This window comes from Lobosporangium transversale, assembly GCF_002105155.1.
Source record: "Lobosporangium transversale strain NRRL 3116 chromosome Unknown BCR41scaffold_2, whole genome shotgun sequence".
Lineage (NCBI taxonomy): Eukaryota > Fungi > Mortierellomycota > Mortierellomycetes > Mortierellales > Mortierellaceae > Lobosporangium > Lobosporangium transversale.
Window position 1 is genome coordinate 379,514 of NW_019028980.1, and position 17,067 is coordinate 396,580.

Below are 17,067 nucleotides of genomic sequence, written 5' to 3' on the forward strand. Positions count from 1 at the left end.
ATAGTGGGATAGTGGGCTAGTGGGATAGTGGGATGACAAAGTCCTGTTTGTGGTCGAGATCGAGAGACCAAGTGCTTTATTGACCTTGACCAATTGTGATCATAAGATGAAGCCACTTGATCACTGCTGAGAAACAGGGCTAAGGGATCTGTTAATTAAAATCAAACAAGATAGATTTACCGGACGTTGCTGTTGAAAGTATTACTGTTGTATAATTCAGAGCGTTACTGTGGCAGCAAACCACCTTCATCACTCCGTTATCAATTACAAGTTTGGGTTATTTTTACAACAGTGATGCCTGAAAACTTGCAACAGTCATTACTGATTTAAGACAAGAGCCAACGTGATGATGTCTATGCGAATAGGGAGTTTTTGGCTCTGAATTTTTCAGACTTTTGTACAAGGGATCTGTGTCAAGGCTAAAGCACCAAGGTGAGTATTGTCATGGACTCTGTCCTTCGGGTTACACGAGCTCAGATGGTTCTCGCATGGCACAACAGATAATGCTCGATCGATACCCTATTTTTCTTCATGGAAAATGAAACACAGCCTTCGTAGTCAAGCTTCATATACACACAAAAAGATCCTTGGTGGAACAAGAGTTATACACCATTTATCAATATATGAGTGGACAAGAAAGGCATGCTAAAGAGTAAAAAAAAAAAAAAAAAAAAAAAAAACAATCAGATATGAAAGGTTGGTCTAAATCGAAACTGGTCATGTCCTGTCACTTAGCCCCTGGATTACATACACAAGTGAAGGAAGCTCGCTAAACGCCTCGTGCCAACCAAGATGGGCCAACTTGCCTTCTTCCTTTGTCCTCCCCTGCATGTCTGTCATACTGCCACAGAACCTGTTTACTGGCCAGAAGAAAGAAAGAAAGAAAGAAATTGTCTTCATTTCCTGTCCTGCGCTGAAGAGAGAGAGAAAGAGAGAGAGACATCCTTCATTATTACACAAGCGAGAAATCAAGCAAGACACAACGAGACATGTCCAAAAAAAGCTCTTTTTTTTAACTTTTTTTTTTTTTTTTTTTTTTTTTGAAATCTCCTCGCTCCCACTGTTCTCAATCTCAATCTCTTCTCTCTCTTTTTCTCTTTTTTCGCCCTCTCGTTCTCTTTCTGTCATCATCTTCATCCTTCACATCCTTCACATCCTTCTCATTCTTTCTCATTCTTTCTCATTCTTCACCCCCTACATCCTCTCATTACCCTCTCATCACCCTCCTCTCCCTTTCTCCTTCCATTCTATTTAATTATTTCAGCTTCATTCCTCCTCCAACTCACGTCTTCATTTCTTTTATTTTAAACACAAACCACTCTTATTATTCATTCGCTGATCATCCAGTGCTGTAAAACAAAAAGCTCAACCCAATGGCTAAACAACCAAATCAACTCATGCGCGAGTATAAGCTCGTCGTCGTTGGCGGAGGAGGTATATCATTTACTCTTCCTCACTCCTACACCTTTCCTATCTTATACTCCATCTTTTTTTTTCTTTCTTTCTATATTTTATATATCTATTCTCGTGTATCCATCCATTTTTGCCGCGCTCCTTCGCAACCACTCCCTTTTCCCTTCCCCTGCTTTTCCCTACCTCTTCTCTTGCCACTTCTCCTTGCAACGAACAAAGCAAGCGAACAAGTTATTCCATCCCAAACACATTGCTATCTTTTTGTTGTTGTTGTTGTTGTTGTTGTTGTTGTTGTTGTTGTTGTTGTTGCTCTATTTTATTTCTTTATCCTTCCTAGCTCCATATACTCGTCTCTTTCGCCGTCTTTACGATACCTTATTGACTTGCAAAAATGGTTACGCCGCTCTGCGGCATTTATACTTTTTTGACCGATAGCATGAACATGAACACTATCCATCCACTTCTGTACACTCCGCATCCATTCCATCCTGCATCATTTCCCTCTCTTTTTCTTTGTTTAAACCCTTGTTTGCATGCTTTCAGTCTCTCCCTTGTTCTTTTTGTTCTTTTTTGTCAATCACTCGAACCTAATCACTGCCCATGGATTTGCTAACAGATTAATATCCTTTCTTATTACCCTGACCCATACAATAGGTGTTGGCAAGTCTGCCTTGACCATTCAATTCATTCAATCTCACTTTGTGGACGAATATGATCCCACAATCGAAGGTACTCATCACGATATTAACTTTTTTTTATATTTAAATATATACTTTTATCATGGTTTTTCAAGTCAGCATTTGAATATGTGCTCAAAAGTCTAAAAAACATACTTTTTTTTTTTGTTTTTTTTTTTTGCTAGATTCCTACCGCAAACAATGCGTGATTGATGAAGAAGTTGCCCTTCTTGACGTACTTGATACTGCTGGCCAGGAGGAGTACAGGTAAAAAAGACAAACAACAAAGATCTTCAAAAATCTACAGCTACAGTGAATATAGGGATCAAGGACAGCATATACATATGTATATGTATATGTATATGTATATGTGTATCCTAATGAGGAAGCGATGTTCTTCCCTTCTTATGGTTGACTCTGATGGCCTTAAAGCGTTGTTCTTAAAATGGCTCTTTTTAAATCTCAACGTGGTTGTGCAGGCCTTCCCGATCATGATATGAAATTGGGCTCTGTTGCTGGAGAATAATAAAAAAAGTCTAGTGAAAAAGATGGAGATTGGAAACGGAAACAAAAAAAAAAAGGAAAAAAGGCTGGCATGTTCCAGGTGGGACAAAATGAAGAGAATCCTGTATACATTTAATATCTTTGTTTTTGGCTCTGATATGATGTTTCTTCATGTTCTTTGTTGTTTCTATTCTCTATTACATAGTGCGATGAGAGAGCAATACATGCGCACAGGTGAGGGATTTTTGCTCGTCTACTCGATTACCTCGCGCAACTCGTTTGAAGAAATCTCGACATTCTATCATCAGATCTTGCGTGTCAAGGACAAGGACTTTTTCCCAATCATCCTAGTGGCCAATAAGTGCGATCTTGAGCATGAGCGTCAGGTTTCTACGCATGGTATGTTTCTTTGTAATGTGTGTATATATTTCATGTATTCATATAGAAGTATCAAACAGCATTCTTTTAAAAATCTTGCTCTCTCGCTCATGATGTGTGCTCTTCCTGGCTGTTTCACATACTGTTTGGATTTATGTTCAATTGATGCTCACATTCAGCCTCTCTCTCTCTCTCTCTCTTTTTTTATTATTATTATTATTATTATTATTATTATTATTATTATTATTGTTATTGTTTTGTTTTAATATCTGGATGATGGTATATATTTATCTATGTAGAGGGTCGGGAATTGGCAAAGAATTTTAATTCGCGTCTAATTGAAACCTCAGCAAAGCAGAGGATTAACGTGGATGAATCCTTCTACAACCTTGTTCGTGAAATCCGTCGTTTCAACAAGGAGACACATAACCAACCCCAGAGTGGAGGCTATGGATATTCTCAACAGGGACAAGGATATGGCAATCAATCGGAAGATAAGGATGAGAAGGGTTGTTGCTGCCTGATCATGTAGCTTTCTGATCATGAAGTAATCCCGTTTTACAATCTTACAATATGCATACCATTTTTCTCTTACTCATCTTTCTTCTTTTGCCTTATACGCCACAATATAAAATACTAAAAAAAAAACAAAACAAAACAAAAAAAACACCCCCAGCTACAACTTACACACTACACAACAATGACAAAAAAAATACTCGCAAAGATCTCCTATTTTCTTTGTCCCATTCAGACAAACTAGTAATTACTCAATAAACAAAAAAAAAAGAAGATTATTTATTACCATAACTTCTGATCATACTACATACATAACATTATGTATATATATTTGAAGTGGATGTGTGTAGATTGTAAAAAAAAAAAAAGAAAAACTGTTTCCAGCCACGTGGGATGAATTTTTTGAAACAGTTTTCTGTCCTTGGAGGAACTACAATGTATCTTCATAAAAATATACGCATGTATCTACACATGTATACATTGTACATGTGTATGTTTTGTCTGTTGTGTATATTGGACATTGTGGAGATGAAGAGAAGGCAAAAAAAAAAAAAAAAAAAAAAAACTTTTGTAATGAAGTCAGTGGGCATGGGCCCTGCGTTGCGAGTATCCAGCTAAAAATAAAATTAAAAAAGAAAAAAAAAAAGAAAATAGAGACAAGAAGAGAGAAGAGAGAAGAGAGAAGAGAGAAGAGAGAGTCGGGTACAAAGAGTATGTTATATTTATGTATAAATGTTATACACATTTGTTACAACATGTATCGAGTGCAAAAGAGATTTGGATTCTGCCTCTCATCATGAAACGAAATGATTAAATGTTTATCTGAACGATAGAATGTACAGGTGAAAAGTATAAAATTAGACTGACGAGAGATTGATGAACATGGAATGGCCCTTGGTTTTTTAAATGACTGGATTACAGAGTGGATTCAGGACTGACAAAGCTTACCACACTCTCTCTTTCCTTTGCTCCTTTCTTTCTTTCTCTTTTTCTCTCTCTCTCTCCTCTTCTTTTCATCGGAATGCATTGCTTTTGATCTCTACATTCCTCACTCCTACTACACCACCACTCTCTTTCTTTCTTTCTTTTTCTTTTATTCATCAAATACATCCCTTTTATTCTCTCACCCTTTACTCTTGCTCTCACTCTCACCCCCACCCTCATCCTCTCCCTCACTCTCACCCTCACTCTCACTCTCAGCCCAGTCCCGTAGCGCAAAGGTATTCATCAGTTCCCTCACTCTCTCTTTCTTTTCCCATTCACAATATCCCCTTTTGCTCATTCATCTTTATTTTCCCTCCTTAAATCATACCTAATGATTGGGAATGCTTTACTCGCTTCATCATCTTTACTTTACCCATTGACCTTCTTTCAACTATTATAATCTCCCTCCAAAACTCTCCTTCTTCTTTCCCATCCCCATCCTTTATACTCCTCACCTCGGACTAATAACTATTAAGCCATAGACCATTTATATATGGTCCTAGAAGGTTCTGCTTTTATCTGATTTTCAAAAAAAAAAAAAAAAAAAAAAAAAAAAAAAGCATTAGCTGTGGTTGGAATTCATACAAAAGCTAACCAGTCGACTGTTTAACAACCCCAAAGACTGGATGTTCAATATCTCTATCACTCTACCGGCGCACCTTCTTAAACCTTGTGCCATTTAATTCCAGTCTTTTAGTAATTTGACATTCATCTTGCACTGCCAATCAGTCCACATCTGTGTCTTTCTCCCCTTCCCCTTCTCCGCCTCCTATTATTAGCAAAAAAATCATAATATAGTGACCTTGCTTAACATGACATCAATTGGATGGCACCCGACGCGCACGCTTCATATCTCCGGTTTAAATTGCAACGTGCCTCCAAAAAAAAGGGGGGGAATTCAGAGGCCAATAACATTCTGATATTTACATTTATATATATATATATATATTTTTTTTAATAATGTTTAGGACCAAGCAATCGAATAGCATAACACTCGCGCAGAAGCATATTTTGGCGCCATGTCATCCACACCGAATTTCAACTTTGCCTTTGGCAGCTTCAACTACGTTTGTTCCAGGGTCTCGCTCACCCTCTGTCCACTCGTCGGAACTGCTGATGGTATCGAGCCACTCTGCTACTCACGTAATGTCAAGCTGGCCGATACGCTAATCTTTCAGCCCTGTACGTCGAAAAGCTAAATTCCTTTTTCTTTATGTGTCAGGGCACCATTATGATATGATTCGTTAAAGCACAACTTTGTTTCTGACATCTTTATTCTAATTGTTCATGATTTTGTAGCAACCTTAATCATCCACATTATTGCCCTGGTCATGACCGCCATCATGATCTATCATATTCGGTCAAAATACACTGCAGTTGGTAAGAGCAATATCATTAATAACAACCGCAATTATCTCCTTACTTATAAAAGCAGATGAACATTCAGTCTAAAGCATTTACAACCTAAACTCATCATATAAAATGTCTGGGATTTTTTTTTTTTTTTTTTTTTTTTTCCTCTTCATCTTCTTTTTCTTCAATAGGTCGCAAAGAGATCATCATGTTCTTTTATCTTTATATGTTGGTTACCATCATGGATCTACTTCTCATTTCTGGAATCATCCCCACCGCTAGTGATCTCTATCTTGTACGTGGAAAACTCATACATGCATTGCTATCGGAAAAAAGTTGCTGCCTTTTATTACATTCAAAACTCCAAAAAAAGTTTAAAGATAACTGAGGCTTTTTTTTTTTTTTTTTTTTTTTTTTTACATAGTATTTTGCTGGAGCGCATCTTGGATTGATATCAGCGACCTTCTGGTGTTTGCTTTTGAACGGATTTGTTGGCTTTCAATTTGCTGAGGATGGAACTCCTCTCTCGCTCTGGGTAGGTCCTTTGAAATGGAATGGCTACACTTCTGACGGGAGATCTCTTTTTTGTTTTTTTTTTTTTTTTTTACGTTAAAAAACAAAAAATTGCTAAAACTAACCATGCTGTTTTATTTTATATACTGTGTTGACTTACCATTTCAACATCTCATAGTCCATTCGCATCTCATCTTTTGTGGTTTTTGCAGCAGTTACATTCCTGTCAATCGCTACATTCCTTGGTCTGGGACCTTTCAAACCCACCAACCCTGTGGCTCTCTGGGTTGTCTTCTTTATTTTCAACGGTGCGGCCCTGTTGATCTATGTGATTCTTCAGATCGTGCTCGTAGTCAACACGCTGGACGATCGTTGGCCTCTGGGCGATATTGTTTTCGGTATTGCGTTCTTCGCCACCGGACAGGTCATCCTCTATGTTTTCTCACTTGAGATCTGCAACTTTGCAAAGCATTATATCGATGGACTCTTTTTCGGCACCATCGCCACCCTTTTAAGTGTGATGATGGTCTACAAATACTGGGACTCGATCACCAAGGAAGATCTCGAGTTCTCCGTCGGCTCCAAACAGAATGTTTGGGAGGTTAAGGAACTTTTGGGCGAGGATGAGATGGCTGGCGGTGGCTTGTATAGTCAGCCCCAACGCTTCAATAACTCTCCTGCTACCGGGCCATATGGTCAAGCCAACTTTTACGAGGAGCGCTACTAAAGAAATCCTCTCCCATTCTATAACCCCTTATCATTGTTATAACTCATTGTCATAGTCATCGTATACAACTTTGCCTTTCATATTCCTTCATTCTGTAATACCTTTTCTTCTTCACATTTCTACAATAATAAAAATAAATAAATAAAAAAAAAAAAAAAAAAAAAATCTCTTTATTCCAACAAGCTTCATTATAATCTAATCCTCATGAATCCCAAAGGGTTTCACCAGAGCCTCGACCTTCTCAGTGTCATAAACCTGTCCTAAAATCTTGCGAGCATCATCCACCTTTCCAAAGTTGTTCCACATCAAGAGTCCAACAATCTTCTTATCTTTCAAATACAAAACAAGACCCTTGTTGTACTTCTCCTTGTCTTCTACCTTAACAGCCTCTGCTGGCAATGGGGTAGCAGTCGCTCTCTCACGCTTACCCTCCTTTTCAGACGCAGCAGTAGTAGTTTCAGTCTTTGATTCCTTTGTTTCTCCAGATTCCTCTTTCACAGCTGCTGAATCTGAAACAGTGGGCTTCTTGGTCCAGATCGAAACAGTTGATAGCTTCGAATCAAGGATACCAACAGCCTCATAACCAATGTGAGGTCCAAGGTCTGACCAGAACATGGATTGATGTTTGTATGTCTTATGCAAGTTATCTGAAGCCATGTTCTGGCCTGCAACGCGGCCACCGAGGATGGCGTTATCATAATGTTCTACACGGCGGCGACCCAATGTCACGTCGTGGAAAGAGGTCATGTCACCTGCACAATAGACGTTGCGGCGGGCTTGAAGCTCTGCATTGACGACAACTCCTCCACGAATCTCATCCAGCTCCAATCCAGCCTTCTTGGCAAGCTCTACATTGGCGTCAATGCCCACAGCAACTACGACATGATCGGCCAAGATCTTTTCGCCAGACTCGAGCGTCAATTCGACCTGGTCGTCCACAGTCTTGGCTGAAGCTACACGAGAGTTGGTCTTAACGACCACACCTTCCTGTTCTACTTGGGATGTAGTCCATTTGGAGAGGTATCGAGGGAAGACCAATCCCATGTTGCCATCTTCGGGGAAGATCTGGATGACCTTCACTTCCTTATCCCTGCCATAGTTTGAAATCGCCACAGCCAACTCGCTTCCTAAAAAGCCACCGCCAACAATGACAATCTTTTTGTTTGTTGACTTTAAGAGAGCATACAGCTTTTTAAAGTCCTCAACTGAACGGTACGTAGTAACTTTGTCCTTTCCAGCACCTTGGAGCACAGGCAGAGTCTTGGGAACACCTCCAGTCGCGAGCAGAACCTTGCCATATTTGAGAGTCTTGCCACTATCCAACGTAATGGTCTGCTCTGCAACGTTGAGGTCTGAGACAGTAATACCGGTAAGAAGCTTGACACCACTCTGTGCAGACTCAATATTTTCAAGAGCTTCCTGGTCCAAAGTTTCAATGGTTTCCTTGCCCTGAAGAACGATGCTATCAAAAAAAAAAAAAAAAAAAAAAAAAAAATTGCTTAGAATCTTCAATTGGTAATATTCAAGATCCCATTATTATAGAAAGTTAAACAATGTAGCTCCAGCATACTTGCGCTCCTTGCCCTGCCAATCCTTGAACGAGAGGTTTTCAGTCGTTTCCTCAGATTTGTTGAACCACATCTCTTTGGAGAGTGGTGGACGCATGTAGGGTCCAATATCCTCGTTACCAATGATCAAAATCTGAGCAACGATTTTGATGTAAAAAGTATGACATAAAAAAAATAAAAAAAAAAATAAAAAAAGCATGAACAAACAAGCTTATTCACAAGTATTCTATCGATAGCCTCCAATATCAAAACTCTCTTTTGCATCTTACAGCTGCATTTGGATCCTTCTCGCGAATTGCCTCCATGGCAGCAAATGAGGCTGTACCAGCGCCTATGAGATCACGATTAAGAGAAAAAAAAAAAGAAAATTAGCAAGTGTTGAAGTATGATTGATTAGTACGGTTCTTATTCATTCTTTTTTTTTTTTTTTTTTTTTTTGTCCATGAGTTACCAATCAAGATATAAGGATAAAAATCCTTTTCATATTTGGGTGAAGAGGTAGAGGCAGCTGCATCAGTCTCAGTGGATTCTGATTCATCAGACTCAGGCTCTTGCTTAGCGGCCTTATGCGTGGAAAAGGAGACATGAGAATGATGATCGACTTCACCAGTCTTTTTTCTTGGAGGTGGGGCAGTCAATTTGTAGAGCTATAAATGTTACAATAGAAAGTAGTGGTTCGAAGAAGGCGGACAGTGGTAAGGAGAATGAATGTTGTAAGGAACGAGTGTAAACAGTAGGTCGTTTTATCGCCAATATGCTCTTTGCTTTTGCTCTTTTCAAACCAATTGAAGTGACATACCAAAGGTCCAAAGACCAACAAGGATCCGATCTACAAGATAAAAATATGTCAGATGAAAAAAAAAAAAAAAAAAAAAAAAAAAAAAATCAGCTGTGATTCTATCAGTAGTCCTATACTTTCTATAAATTATTCCATAATCCTGGTCTTTACCACCCAAGGAGCATCAGATGCGTGTTGAGCAACGGGGTGATGTGCAGGAGCAGAGGCATAAGTGCGTGCAGTCTGACGGAGCGAAGGCAAGGCCCGGGTAACAGGGGTAATAACAGTATTTGCAGAGCGTGTGACGCGGGCAGTTGACCTGAGGGCAGCCCTGAAGGCAAGTGTGTTCATGGTATTTATTAGAGTAGGAAGAAGGGAATGCGGAGAAGAAGGAAAGAAGGAAGGAAAAAAATAAAGAAATCAGATCTTCACGCGCTGTCAAGATGAATGTGAGGAATCGTGAACCAATTGGGCCAATAAATTGCTTGCAAAGCAAAAAGGCAATGAATTTGCCGTTAATCAGATCCGTTTCACGTGTATACAACAGGGAGGTTGAAATAAGCCACCTCCCACACAAACTCTTGTCCTTCTCATTTCTTTCATTCTTCACGAAAACTTTTGCTCTTTTGCTTAATCTTACACCGAAAAAAAAAAAGAAAGAAAAGACTTGGAACGTATTTAGATTTGGACACACACATTCGGAATGTCGCTCTACGGAGACTTGCCTCCTCCTGTCTCATCAGGAGACAAGGAGAGTCCTGCAAAGAATCAACCGACCGATGGAAAGGATAGTGCTTCCAATGGCTTGACTGCTACTTCTAAGCCTGCTCTCCCTGGTACTTGACCCTGCAGAGAACTAAAAACCCTGCCATGTCATATCTTGCCGCACATCAGGCACCCACGCACAATATGTTTTATATTGCGCACCATCAATACTTTACCACCTATATATGTTCGTAGCAATAGATGTTCGCTAACAATAGGCGCCTTTGAATTATTCCTTCATATCATTCCTCCTCCCTATTCCTCTCAGCCGGCTGGTCTGCATCCATTACTCGCTTCAAGCCCATGTTGAACAGGAAAGTGGCTCCGCCTAAACCAAAGCCAGCTCTTAAAGCTATCCCTGCTGGATTTGTAGCCCAAACTTCTACCGAGGTTTCGGAAATACTTCCACCACCATCAGCCTCTGGACCATCCGCATCAACATCAACTGTCTCAGGTCAAGGTGCTTCAACATCAACTCTGTCGACGGAGAGTAGCATGGATGAGAACAGCTGGCTTAAAGCGAGGACATTACAGGTCCAACGTCAGGATAATGAAGGGTTGGTAAGGACAGTGAAATTATGTTATTTTGTGCAGGTCTTTTATATTATAACATGATGAGTAGATAAGCATCTTAAAAGAAAGTTTTTTTTTTTTTTTTTTTTTTTTTTTCGGTTATTAGGCTGCCTTTAGGAAGCAGTCAGCCAAGAAGGCGCTTACCAAAGGTCAATCTGGACCCATTTCACTTGATGACGACTATGACATTGCCCGGCCGAATGATTATGAGGAATTTAAGGTGCTTTTTGAGGAAGATTGGAGGCGATGCCAAGAAGAGCGACAGAAATCGAGAAAGCAGGAAAGCAGAGGTCGTGGATCAGCATATTCTCGATCTCGATCACGATCTTTGTCCAATTCACGCTCTCGTTCACGCTCTCGTACACGCTCTCGACATCGCTCTCATTCGAGATCACGCTCTTATTCACGTTCCCCAGTGCATCGAAGCAGAAGGTCAGGATCTAGATCTAGATCTAGATCACGGTCACCCATACGCGACTCGCGCGCCCTTTCTGAAACTTTTGATAATCCTTCTGGATACAGCAGGAACCAGCCATACAATGCATTTCCGCCGAGCTATCCAACGTCATCAACTGTTGCTTATCAGAGAGGCAGAAGTAGAAGCAGGAACAGGAGCAGGAACAGGAGCAGGAGCAGGAGCAGGAGCAGGAGCAGGAGTAGGAGCAGGAACAGGAACAGGAGCAGGAGCAGGAGCAGAGGTAGACGACGCAGGAGTAGCGGTCCTACTTCTAGATCTCGCTCTAGATCTAGGTCCAAGTCCAGGTCAAGGTCCAGATCACAATCGCCACGCATCTCCAGGAGAGGATCGTCAAGCTCACAGCGTCCACGTGGCTATCAACGATCGCCTTCTCCAAGGAGTGAGACTAGTCATGGGCGAACAACCCAATATAAAGCATTTGCTCCCCCACCTAGTCTCACAGAACCACTGGTTTCCGCGCGCATACCTGAAGGGACACATACAGTCACCTCTGCAGTGTCGCAACATGCTTCTGCTATCATGAATGACGCCTCTGGCGAAGATGCTTTCCTGCGTCGCGCTCGTTTAAGCCAGCAACAGCGTTCCATGAATGCTACGGCGCCGCAGCAGTCTATTCTGCCTGCACAGGGACAGCATCAGCAACGGAGTCCATTCATCACCACTCCTGCTCAAGCATCATCAAAAGGTAATGTCGTAACGGATCTTTGGTTTTTGTATTAATGGCATTTCTTGATTGTACAAGAACAACAGCTAAACTGTATTTTTTTTTTTTTTTTTTTTTTTTTTTTTTGCTAGGTACGCCTTCCACTGTAATTTTATTGACCAATATGGTAGGGCCAGGCGAGGTTGATGATACATTACAGGAGGAGACTGCTACAGAGTGTGAAAAATATGGTTCCGTTGTCCGATGTCTGATTTTTGAGGTCCAAAACGGAAAAGTACCTCCAGAAGAAGCTGTGCGTATCTTTGTAAAGTTTTCCACAATGGCATCAGCAGAAAGAGCCCTTAAAGACTTGGATGGACGATTCTTTGGGGGGCGACAGGTGTGTGGCCGCTTTTTTGATGAGCGACGATTTGAACTTTTACAGCTTGCTCCATAAATTCAACCTACCCAGAAGAAGCCCTATGAAAGAAGGTTGTAGCCATTACAGCAATGTTTAGAATCAGCGCAATAAAATTTACAATTTACCCCATTGGAGAAACATGGATTGGTCATGTATATCAATTATATAGACAAGCAGGAAACTGAAAGAGGAAGATGGGAAAATCTAGTTTTATTCTAGTTGGCTCTCTCTTTATTTCTTCACTTTATGTTGGCCTATAAAACACATTTAGAGCATTGAAGCACATATGAGGGTCTGCGGACTATAATCCCAAACAACGCGGCAGCTACAATCCACTTGAAATACTTTCTGATAAAGCCTTGTTTAAAAGGGGGCACACTCTCGACAATGGCCCTCATAACTGCAATCTTACTATCCGAAAAAGGAGGATAGCGTCCCCTCGAAAATATCTCAGAGACTGGGCACAGACTCTTGACCATAACGGATCGTGTATGCGTGAAAGTGTTGAAGGATTCTCTCCCATGATAGGAACCCATGCCAGAAGGGCCTAATCCACCAAAAGGCAGATCCGTCTCAATGATTTGCGTCATAATATTGTTCACAAGGACGCCTCCAGAACGAGTCGAGTTTAACACTTTGTTGATCAACTTCTTATTATCAGAAAAGAGGTAGAGGGTCAACGGCTCATCGTGAGCGTTGATATATTCAATCGCTTCATCCGTATCGCTAACACGGATCATAGGCAGTATAGGACCAAAGATCTCTTCCATCATTAAGCCGTCATTACGGCCTACGTTCTTGATTACTGTGGGAGCGATGTAGAGATCATCTTCACTCACTTGACCTCCGATCACAATCTCACCGGTCATATCTTCTTCTAAAAGCCTGATTAGTCGTTTGAAATGGTCTTCGTTGACGATTCGAGCGAACTCACTAGACTCTTTTGGGTTCTCACCGAGGAGCGAAATCAGTGCTTCCTTGGTTGCCTCCACAAATTTTGCCTCGGCTTTGGAGGTGATTAAGACATAATCTGGCGCAATACATGTCTACATCAATGATGGATTTTTTTGTCAGTGTGGGGATATTCGAAAAATTAAAATAAAGGTGTCACACGATGTGGAATATTTATATCATTTACCTGACCAGCAGCAAGTAACTTGCCATATATAATTCGTTTAGCCGCGATATTAATGTCGGCATTTTCGTCGATGATGACAGGCGATTTGCCTCCAAGCTCTAATGTGACGGGTGTGAGGTGTTTTGAAGCAGCCTTCATAATAATCTTTCCGACATGGATGGAGCCAGTGAAGAATATATGGTCCCATTTGTATTCTAAGAGCTGTGTTGTTTCTGGAACAGCCCCATTGATGACGATATAACAACTGGTATCAAGATATTGTCTGACTAGTTTTGTTAGCAACTTTGCAGAGTTGGGTGCAGACTCGGATGGTTTCATTATGACTGTGCAACCTGCAGCGATGGCACCCACAAAGGGTGCTAAAAGCAAGTACACGGGATAATTCCAGGGCGAGATTATCATAACAGCGCCTATAATTTGATGTATGGTTATTCAGATGGGCAAATTAAAATCCCAGATCAAATATTGAAAAAATTGAACAAATCTCATGTACATTATTAAAATTACCTTTTGGTTGTTTTCTCATAAAACACTTTGTTCCCAGCCTGTTCACCAAAACAGGCTTTGTTTTTTCATCTTTTGCCCAGGTTTCTAAATTCACTAAGGCCTTGTTGACTTCTTCTTTTGTGTGTAATATTTCTCCCAAAGTAACCTCGGCCTTGCTTTTACGGACATCCTTGTACACGGCCTCACAGATAAGATCTTCGTTCTCATCCAGTAATTTCCATAGTTGCTCCAGTTGATGAAGGCGAAATGGTAGAGGCAGAGTACATCCACTGTTGAATGTCTGCCGCACGGTGACAGCAGCCTTGAATAAGGTTGTATGTAAGTTGTGCATAAATGTTTGTTAATATCATAATTATTTTTAAAATAAAACTGAAAACTGAAAAAAGCTTACTTGTTTAATTTCTGCTGGACTGTTGAATTCTAAAATGGAGTTTTCCATGGTGAATGAACAAAAAAAAAAAAAAAAGGAAAAAAAAACGAATAGTGAAAAGAAAATAGGCAAAGCAGCGAGATGGAGCTCCATCTATTTATACGCAGTATAGCCGGGTGAGGATACACGCAGCTACGGATTTATAAGACTGCCAAATGTCAGACAAAGGCCATTGCGGTGGGTTTGTTTAAACAAGGATTTGAGTCAGACCTTGGATTTCAGCTCAAATAGCTTTTTTTTTTTTGTTTTTGTTTGAGCTGAGTTATTGCTACCGTAATGTTAGTTTCACTCAATCGGAGACTCAGCATGTCTGTAAACATGGCGCATGATGGTATAGGTGCTTGCCCAACATATATTTTATTTAATTCATATCATGATTATTCCGAATCTTGTTGGATGCCAATCATCTTTGGCGAAGATAGCTTTTGGTCGCCAGTATTGTCATCGTAGGACCCAAGGCCGTCAGTCGTTCTGTCTCCTAGTCTTTCTCTCAGGGTTGCTTTCCTATCAACATAACCACCGTTATTATTGTTACTTTAATTAGCTTTATACCTTTTACTGTTCACGACATATCTTTGGTTTGTTCAAGAGTAGCGTTACTGATAACGCCGCTTACGAATATCGGTCCATCAAGTAGAGTAGCTCCGATCCTGATCCTTCTAGTCTGCTCTCTACTGTTTTCATGCCAGATTCCATAGCGATTGCTCCTCCTGCAACAAGCCCTACAATGTTTCCGGCTTTTTTTTTTTTTTTTTTTTTTTTTTAAAAAAAAAAAAAAAAAAAAAAAAGATTAATAATGTATGATCTATTTCGCGCGTTTAAGCGAGTATGTTTTCATATCTTCCAAATAAACATACTAGTGGCCATTGCTAGGGATCGTGTACGGCTCCATGAGCGTGATCGAGCTTGCGATTTCAAAATAAAGAACACACAGTGAGTCTTCTTAAGCTTCTTTTTCACACATCGTAAATAAGGAGTCTAGAGTAATCTTCGGCAGTATCGGCATCGTTTACCATAATAAAATGCTGATATCCCTAATGTAAGAGTTGTGCCGGCAGCTGGAGAAGGGTAAGACAATATTAGTTAAAACTATCAGGACTACACGGTCAAAATATATAATATAAATATACATGTGAAATAAAAAAAAAATAAAAAAAAAAGATTACATAATCTAGAACGTACTGATGAGTGTATGTTTGATAACCGCGTATCGCACTGCTGACCATTCCTCAGGCGTAAGCTCATGTTGCTCCAGCTTTTTTCGATAGTACTGTGATACACTCTTGGGATCGACCATGATATTTGAATATATGAGGCACGCAGAAGAAAGAACAATGATCTTTGAAAAAAGGTTCCTTTGTGAACGCTCATTCCTCTTTATTGGCCAGTCACAGTATAACAAGCAAAACAATGGATCCCTTTTGATGTTAGACATGTACTGAGTCGATCGTAGGCGGACAACAAAAGAAAAAGTTTGTCTTTGGTTTCAGCGACTCATTCATTCATCTTTAAACTAATCCGATCGAAGTAAGCAACAAAGATGATTAAACTTTTAATGTTACGGCACCGAGCCTTCTGTCGAGCCTTTTCAACTTCAGTTCGAACAAAGCCCTTTCAGGTGGCTATCGATGGCCCTGCTGCATCTGGAAAGAGTAAGTGCTTCGGTCATCTATGTGCTACCTTCAGAGCCCCTTAGAATAACCCTTTTAACACAAGAGGACATTTTTTTATTTTATTTTTTAGGTACGACCGCCAAATTAGTGGCGCAACGGCTTGGCTTTGACTATATCGATACAGGAGCATTCTATAGATGTGTAAGACCTCAAACTTGCATGTATGACATACATGATATTCATAACTTATTGAGGCTCAATCATTTACTTCGTAAAATATTATGTGTTTTGTCCAGATCACGTTTGCAACTCTTTCTAAAGGTATTGATCCTTCAGATTCCAACAATAACCATCAGATCTCTGATATTGCAGAACGGTCCGTAATTCAGCTACAGACTGTCTTTGCAGAGCCTCCACCAGCATTCAACAATGGACAACCGTCTTCGTCCTTGTCGACAAGATCGTTCTTATTGCCGACTACTCGAGTGTTTTTGAATTCAAAAGATGTGTCATCAGATATCAGAACAGGGATAGTCTCCAAACATGTTTCAGCTGTGGCAGCCATTGGCAATGTAAGAGAAGCAGTGTTGCAAAAGGTTCGTAACCTTGGGGCGACAGATGCTCACGTGAAGGGCCCTAATGACAGCAAGAATGACAATAACAACAGTAATAGTGGACTCGCTGCTAAGTTAAGCACTCCCAAAGGTCTGGTAATGGATGGTCGCGACATTGGCACGGTGGTTTTGCCTCATGCGGACCTCAAAGTGTTTCTAGTGGCAGATAGCCGTGTAAGAGCTGAGCGTCGACTTCAGGAACTGATTATGAACGCTGCGGATTCAACAGAACTACAGGGACAACTGGATGTTGAAGCTGTTCAGAAGGATCTTGAGAGGCGAGATGAGTTGGATCGGACACGAAAAGTATCACCCCTCCGGAAAGCAGAAGATGCAATGGAACTAGATACATCTAATCTTACGATTGAGGAGCAAGTGGATGCCATCGTGCAGGAAGCCTTGCATAGACAGCGACAGTGTTAGTGGATCATAAAAAAGTGTAAATATAAATAAACTTCAAAGGAATAATGAGAC

The 17,067-nt window shown here is 40.4% G+C and overlaps 8 protein-coding genes across 8 annotated transcripts; 5 read left to right on the forward strand and 3 right to left on the reverse strand.

The window, feature by feature from the left end:
- Positions 1–1,054: 1,054 nt before the first annotated feature.
- BCR41DRAFT_379630 (ras family-domain-containing protein) lies at positions 1,055–3,838 on the forward strand (the record flags this gene model as incomplete). Its single annotated transcript, XM_022027226.1, has 6 exons — positions 1,055–1,434; positions 2,068–2,142; positions 2,276–2,357; positions 2,800–2,993; positions 3,272–3,500; positions 3,826–3,838. The coding sequence occupies exons 1-6, from the start codon at positions 1,374–1,376 to the stop codon at positions 3,836–3,838; spliced, it is 654 nt and encodes a 217-aa protein (XP_021885869.1). The 5' UTR covers positions 1,055–1,373.
- Positions 3,839–4,354: 516 nt separating this feature from the next.
- Positions 4,355–5,200, forward strand: BCR41DRAFT_68408 (hypothetical protein). Its single transcript, XM_022030978.1, has 2 exons — positions 4,355–4,978; positions 5,094–5,200. The coding sequence occupies exon 1, from the start codon at positions 4,395–4,397 to the stop codon at positions 4,791–4,793; it is 399 nt and encodes a 132-aa protein (XP_021885870.1). The 5' UTR covers positions 4,355–4,394; the 3' UTR covers positions 4,794–4,978; positions 5,094–5,200.
- BCR41DRAFT_344782 (chitin synthase III catalytic subunit) lies at positions 5,013–7,186 on the forward strand. Its single transcript, XM_022022593.1, has 5 exons — positions 5,013–5,654; positions 5,772–5,852; positions 6,017–6,120; positions 6,250–6,360; positions 6,517–7,186. The coding sequence occupies exons 1-5, from the start codon at positions 5,492–5,494 to the stop codon at positions 7,063–7,065; spliced, it is 1,008 nt and encodes a 335-aa protein (XP_021885871.1). The 5' UTR covers positions 5,013–5,491; the 3' UTR covers positions 7,066–7,186.
- A 45-nt stretch (positions 7,187–7,231) lies between these two features.
- On the reverse strand, positions 7,232–9,871 carry BCR41DRAFT_383064 (apoptosis-inducing factor, mitochondrion-associated, C-term-domain-containing protein). Its single transcript, XM_022027413.1, has 6 exons — positions 9,583–9,871; positions 9,433–9,462; positions 9,085–9,280; positions 8,903–8,964; positions 8,636–8,766; positions 7,232–8,527 (listed from the first exon to the last, which is right to left on the reverse strand). Exons 1-6 carry the CDS (start codon positions 9,760–9,762, stop codon positions 7,261–7,263), a joined length of 1,866 nt encoding a protein of 621 aa, XP_021885872.1. The 5' UTR covers positions 9,763–9,871; the 3' UTR covers positions 7,232–7,260.
- A 1,875-nt stretch (positions 9,872–11,746) lies between these two features.
- On the forward strand, positions 11,747–12,327 carry BCR41DRAFT_366868 (hypothetical protein; the record flags this gene model as incomplete). Its single annotated transcript, XM_022026255.1, has 2 exons — positions 11,747–11,912; positions 12,023–12,327. 2 exons carry the CDS (start codon positions 11,747–11,749, stop codon positions 12,325–12,327), a joined length of 471 nt encoding a protein of 156 aa, XP_021885873.1.
- Positions 12,328–12,494: 167 nt separating this feature from the next.
- BCR41DRAFT_344787 (aldehyde dehydrogenase family 3 member B1-like protein) lies at positions 12,495–14,395 on the reverse strand. Its single transcript, XM_022022594.1, has 4 exons — positions 14,328–14,395; positions 13,937–14,237; positions 13,430–13,839; positions 12,495–13,337 (listed from the first exon to the last, which is right to left on the reverse strand). Exons 1-4 carry the CDS (start codon positions 14,373–14,375, stop codon positions 12,546–12,548), a joined length of 1,551 nt encoding a protein of 516 aa, XP_021885874.1. The 5' UTR covers positions 14,376–14,395; the 3' UTR covers positions 12,495–12,545.
- A 300-nt stretch (positions 14,396–14,695) lies between these two features.
- Positions 14,696–15,909, reverse strand: BCR41DRAFT_344788 (hypothetical protein). The gene is made up of 5 exons (XM_022022595.1): positions 15,549–15,909; positions 15,380–15,424; positions 15,224–15,271; positions 14,983–15,103; positions 14,696–14,870 (listed from the first exon to the last, which is right to left on the reverse strand). Exons 1-5 carry the CDS (start codon positions 15,799–15,801, stop codon positions 14,744–14,746), a joined length of 594 nt encoding a protein of 197 aa, XP_021885875.1. The 5' UTR covers positions 15,802–15,909; the 3' UTR covers positions 14,696–14,743.
- BCR41DRAFT_344790 (Cytidylate kinase-domain-containing protein) lies at positions 15,607–17,055 on the forward strand. The gene is made up of 3 exons (XM_022022596.1): positions 15,607–16,018; positions 16,110–16,180; positions 16,276–17,055. Exons 1-3 carry the CDS (start codon positions 15,907–15,909, stop codon positions 17,014–17,016), a joined length of 924 nt encoding a protein of 307 aa, XP_021885876.1. The 5' UTR covers positions 15,607–15,906; the 3' UTR covers positions 17,017–17,055.
- The last annotated feature ends 12 nt before the right edge of the window (positions 17,056–17,067 follow it).